Raw genomic sequence first — 5,172 nt, 5'->3', positions numbered from 1 at the left:
GTAGCCAAAGCATGGCCAAATTACCAACAGGGCATGCAGGGCATGTGCCCAGGGGCCCTGACCTCCAGGGGTCCCTCATTTGATTTTGTTAGTCACTCTCACTCAGATATCATATTAGCAAGGCAAAATGTGTAGAATTGCAGGACATTTGTATTTTAAACTGCAAAAATCTCTCCCTACCCAATGGCAAATAGAATTGCAGGAAATTCACTGTAAAACTTTTTTTAAAATTCAGCAAACTCATTTGTTTACTTTTTGATAATAAAATAATTTTTCTGCTAACAGATCCCTCTATACGCATTAAATGATAGTTTTTAATCCCGGTGCCGTGTTAATGTGAGTTCATGTGTAGCCACTAATTGTATAGCTAATAGTTTGTGTTTGTAGATTGACTGAGGTGAATGACGCTACAGTAACCAATGTGATAATGCATTTTTTAGAGTTGAACAGAAGTGCAGTAAATGGGCTTCAACTTCTTTAACATTTATTAGATGGACCTCAATAAAACTCAGACCCTGGTTACGGCCCTGCTGATGAAGGATTTAGTGATAGGCTACACTCAAATATTGAGAAAGAAAACGTGCAATTTAGACTACTATACCTAAAATCCCAAGGTAGCAAAATATTAACTAACCCCAGCATGTGACCACAAGGTCATCATTATTTTCACATGACCTATTTCCCCCCTCCAAAATATTCCTCACCACAGATATAGCCACTGAAGTCTGCTATTCCTCTCCAACCAGGCTCCGACTCCCGCCCCACTTTATAAAGAACACAGAAGGGGTACAGAATCTGAACCATGGGCATGTGATTTATTGGGCAAAATGTATTCAAGATGGCCATCTGCCAGCCTCCGAGATACAGTCGGATCCTTAATAGTAAAGCATTGTCTGAGGAGGAGACAAGAAAAACATGTTTTGTGTGTTACAAATCATGTGTAACTTTGTTGTGCGTTACACAGATCTGAGAACAGTGGGTGAGCATGTTATAGGTCAGAGGTGAGAGGGAACTGTATTGTTACATGACTTACATTGTTGAGCCAGTCAGTAAAGGCTGAGATGCGGGTGAAGACGGTTGGTTTCTTCACCTCGTTGCAGACGCGAGAGGACACAAAGCTGGTCACGCCCTGGACGTACCACTTACCATCAGCACCCTTACAGTTCAGAGGACCTCCAGAGTCCCCCTGCAGACAGAGATAAGGGCATGGGGGGGCATGGGGGGGATAAGGCGAGAGACAGAAAGTGTTTTATAAACGTTGGTTATTATGTCATACAGGTTATGGTGAAAGTAATATTACTGTATTATCATAAGAATATGATCTCAAGATGTTTTGTTGCCTCACTCACGTTGCATCCTGACACTTCACCCCCTCCAGCACAGATCATGGTGTCCTTCACCACCATTCCCCACCAGTCACTCTGCCTACATACACTGTTCCCCACCACGGGCAGCAGGGCTTGCTGCAGCTTATCAGGCATGGGACCATGGGCTAGAACAGGACAGGGAGGGTTCAGTTAGACACTATACACTGGAACATAAACACAGGCCTCAGATGTAGGATCTTAACTTGATCACTGTTTTGTTGCTGAGAATTTTCCTGCACAGCAGAAAATCCAAACTTGTAGTGTATTCGAGGTTTAAAAAGGCTTCTAAAGTTTGTAAATTCCACTTTAAAATATCAGCCTTGATTTGCCCTAATGAAAAATGTATCAACCCCTACAAAAAAAATTCACATTTCCTGTTGCTGCAGGATTATTTTCCCGCTGTAGCAAACTGGCCCAAATTATGATCCTACATATATCTGTATACAGTACATTATGTCTATGTATCATATTCACTAACAGGCTTATATTGTATATGTCCACACCCCATATATCTTAAGGGGATAGTGTGAGATTTTGGCAACTAAAAGCTTTTTCTACTTACTCAGTCAGATGAATTCATGGATATCTCTGCGTGCAGTTTGAAGGAAGTTGTAGGTAGTTTCGTGAGCCATTGCTAACTAGCGTCATGCTGTATGATGAAATATAAAAACGGTATCCATAAATTCATCTGAATCTGGGTAAGTAGAAAAGGGGCTTGATCGCAAAAATCTCGCACTATCCTTTTAAAACTGTTGTGTGGCTTAACATAACCAGGCAAATATAGCCTTAAATTAAACTTCACATGCCACAAGCCCACAGTATCCACACAGCCAAACATATATAAAAAGCCATTTACCAGACCCTTTTATCCAAAGCAACTTTCATATATATACACACATTCATATATTTTTCATATGGGTGGTCCCAGCAGCAATCAAACCCACGATCCTGGAGTTGTGAGCACAATATTCTCTCTCTCTCTCTCTCTCTCTCTCTCTCTCTCTCTCTCTCTCTCTCTCTCTCTCTCTCTCTATGTATATATATATATATGTATGTATGTGTAACACAGAGAAGAATGATGTATGTGATATCTTACTGTAGAGGTTTCCCCAGCCAGAGATGAAGCATGCGTCTCCATGAGCAGGGATCTCTCCTGCCTCGGGGAGGCAAGCCAGACCAACGTTCTCATTCATGATGGGAGCCTTGTCCAGTTTCAGCAGGGCAAGGTCATTTCTGTGAGAAAACAAAATGAGTTGTTGTAGTCATCCACATTCATGCTAGTTTGCATATTATGCTTACAGTGGCGATATCCTATGTTGTTCTTGAAGACATAATGTTGCTATTGGTGGTTGTGGTAATAGTGGCATTAGTTTTAGTCGTGGTAGTGATAGTAGTAGCTAGCTGTTGCTGTGTCGTCAGCATTGTTTTGGTCTATCAGATGGATACTCACCCAGCGGCGACCATGTTGATGTCCCAGTCGGGATGAACCAGGATACGCAGCACGTCTCTGATCTGCTCAGTTCCCTCCTGTACACTCTGGTCATGCTCTCCCATCACCACACGGTACACATCTCCAGGCCTGCATGGGGAGGACACGCCAAACATCACAGAGAAACATCAAGTTCTCTTTAATGACATCTATACTTTCCCAATATTCTGCTTCACATTCGTGACCTCAATGACCTCTTTTTACTCACATTCTCTAGTAATACCTCACTCTTCCATTCTCTGGGCCCATACTGGCACTCACCATACGCAGTGTCCAGCAGTCAGGACCCAGCGAGAGCCAATCAGAGTGCCCCCACAGGTGTGATGCCAACGGCTGCCATGCTTCACCTGCATTGAAATCTGAGGATACAGATGCACAGACAGTAAAACAGTTAAAGACAAACATGATGAATGTATGGTTCAATGGACTTATACAGGGAAGTAATTCACTGTTTTCACCTGCCATGGCCAGCTATGGGCGCGGGCATCCTCTCCATTCACAATCCTGTTGGTGTTGGGCTCGAAGGTGGGAGTACCACAACCGTATGCTGAGAAACATGCAGTCCACGGTTAGCAGCATGATATATTTGCACACAGATGTTTTTGTGACAAAATGTTTTTGTGACTTTTATCCTACAGTGAAACAAACGTAAATGGACATAAATAGCCATGTCAGAAGTGATGATGATATGGTTGTATTAGCATCATGCTGTTCTTAGTGCTCAGAGGCAGGTGTGCTACTCACCGTAGGCTGCCAGCAGCAGCAGGAACACCAGTCTCTCCAGCATGGTGGCAGTCTGTCAGTAATGTGGAGCTCTGACCCACAGCAGTGAGCTCTTATAGTCCTGTCTGTTTGTCACTACCAGGCCCAGCCCCAGACACTGTGACCAGCCCAGGCTGTCTGTGGAGCACTTATCGTGTCATGTTGCCAATATTAGCTGGGAAGAACCTCCTGTTCCCCAGGTGCTCACCTGGAGCTAACCTGTACTGTACTGTACTGGAGTTGCAAACGGAAAATGCTGACAGGGCAAAGGAGAACGGAAAAAGGGATTTAGGGGGACAGGTCATAGCAGAGAGAGGTTAATGTGAGGGGGACAAACTCTTCTCAAAAAGTTTACACAGTTTACCAGAGGTTGGTAACAGGGATATATACACTGTAACCGTCATATACTGTAGATACCGAGTACCTTACTGTAGTTGACCAAGTTTAATACAAGAGAATCAATCGTGTAACAACCTTATCTTTCTTTAATAAAAAAAGTGGAGTATGTCTAAGTCGGGGCCACGCTCCCGGTGAATCTGGAGCCACCTCTTTACACCTCCCCCAGACAGTATCTTTTCCTCCTTAGGGGAATTAGCAGTGTTCTCTAGAGGGGACAGCACACATCCATACATTTCCCCTTTAAAAGAAGCACAGCGAATCCATATTGGCCTGAACAGCTAAAAGGTTCTGTTTGTTTTCTCGCTGCGTTATAATAATTCTTCAAGGCAGATATTTTGTTCACTGATTTATGGAGCAGACATATGATATAAGAAAGGTGTATTTTCTAATGTACATGTTCTGTTAATGTTAGGCACATTAGGCAGGTATAGACAATAGGGAAACATTTGACAGACTTATGATTGATAGCTCCCTTCTGCCTCTCTCTCTCTCTTTCTCTCTCCCTCTTTCTCTCCCTCTGTGTCTGTGTGTGACATGTTACCTGTCTATTCTCCATATATTAGACTGTACATTTGCGCAAGAGTTCCATCTGACTTTCATCAGAAAGTAACAATTCCTCTCCAGTGCTGAAACGACTTGTCTATCCATAACCTTCAGATTTTTTTCCTCTATTAGGGCGACCTTCAGAAATACTTCGTAAATCAAAGCGTCCTATGAGAGAAACAGCTAGCCAGCTAGCCACAGTAGCTTGTCTGATCGATGTCCACTCGTAACTTAAGACAGAGATAAATGATCTGCCTTCAACCTTCACAGTGTAAGGCCAACTGACCAAGTATATCTGCTAAGTTTCTCAGATATGACAGGAATATGCAGTTAGGAGCCCAGAGACTGCAGGGGAAATCATTTCGAATGGACAGCTTTGATCCATAAATCAGATAAACTGGTGAATGTCCTGTTTCCTGTTATTTACATGAGGGATATCAGCCATTATTGTAAGGCTAGAACATGGTATAGGGAATATACCAGCTACTCATTAATTAATGTGTAAAACAACAGACGTTTGCCCAGAGAGGAAAGGGGTGAAACATCAAATTCTTGTTTAAGAAGGATTGGGAATTATATTTGGCAACAGGGACAAATACAACCATGGTTATG

The 5,172-nt window shown here is 42.8% G+C and overlaps 1 protein-coding gene across 1 annotated transcript; it reads right to left on the bottom strand.

The window, feature by feature from the left end:
• Positions 1-794: 794 nt before the first annotated feature.
• Positions 795-3,680, bottom strand: LOC115191540 (proproteinase E). The gene is made up of 8 exons (XM_029749341.1): positions 3,601-3,680; positions 3,315-3,403; positions 3,118-3,215; positions 2,818-2,946; positions 2,464-2,600; positions 1,350-1,492; positions 1,034-1,186; positions 795-893 (listed from the first exon to the last, which is right to left on the bottom strand). Exons 1-8 carry the CDS (start codon positions 3,641-3,643, stop codon positions 876-878), a joined length of 810 nt encoding a protein of 269 aa, XP_029605201.1. The 5' UTR covers positions 3,644-3,680; the 3' UTR covers positions 795-875.
• Between the last annotated feature and the right edge of the window lie 1,492 nt (positions 3,681-5,172).

The sequence above is a fragment of the Salmo trutta genome, chromosome 4 (assembly GCF_901001165.1).
Source record: "Salmo trutta chromosome 4, fSalTru1.1, whole genome shotgun sequence".
NCBI classification, from domain to species: domain Eukaryota; kingdom Metazoa; phylum Chordata; class Actinopteri; order Salmoniformes; family Salmonidae; genus Salmo; species Salmo trutta.
The sequence above is the reverse complement of the archived record's forward strand: the minus strand, read 5'-3'. Positions and strand labels throughout refer to the sequence as shown.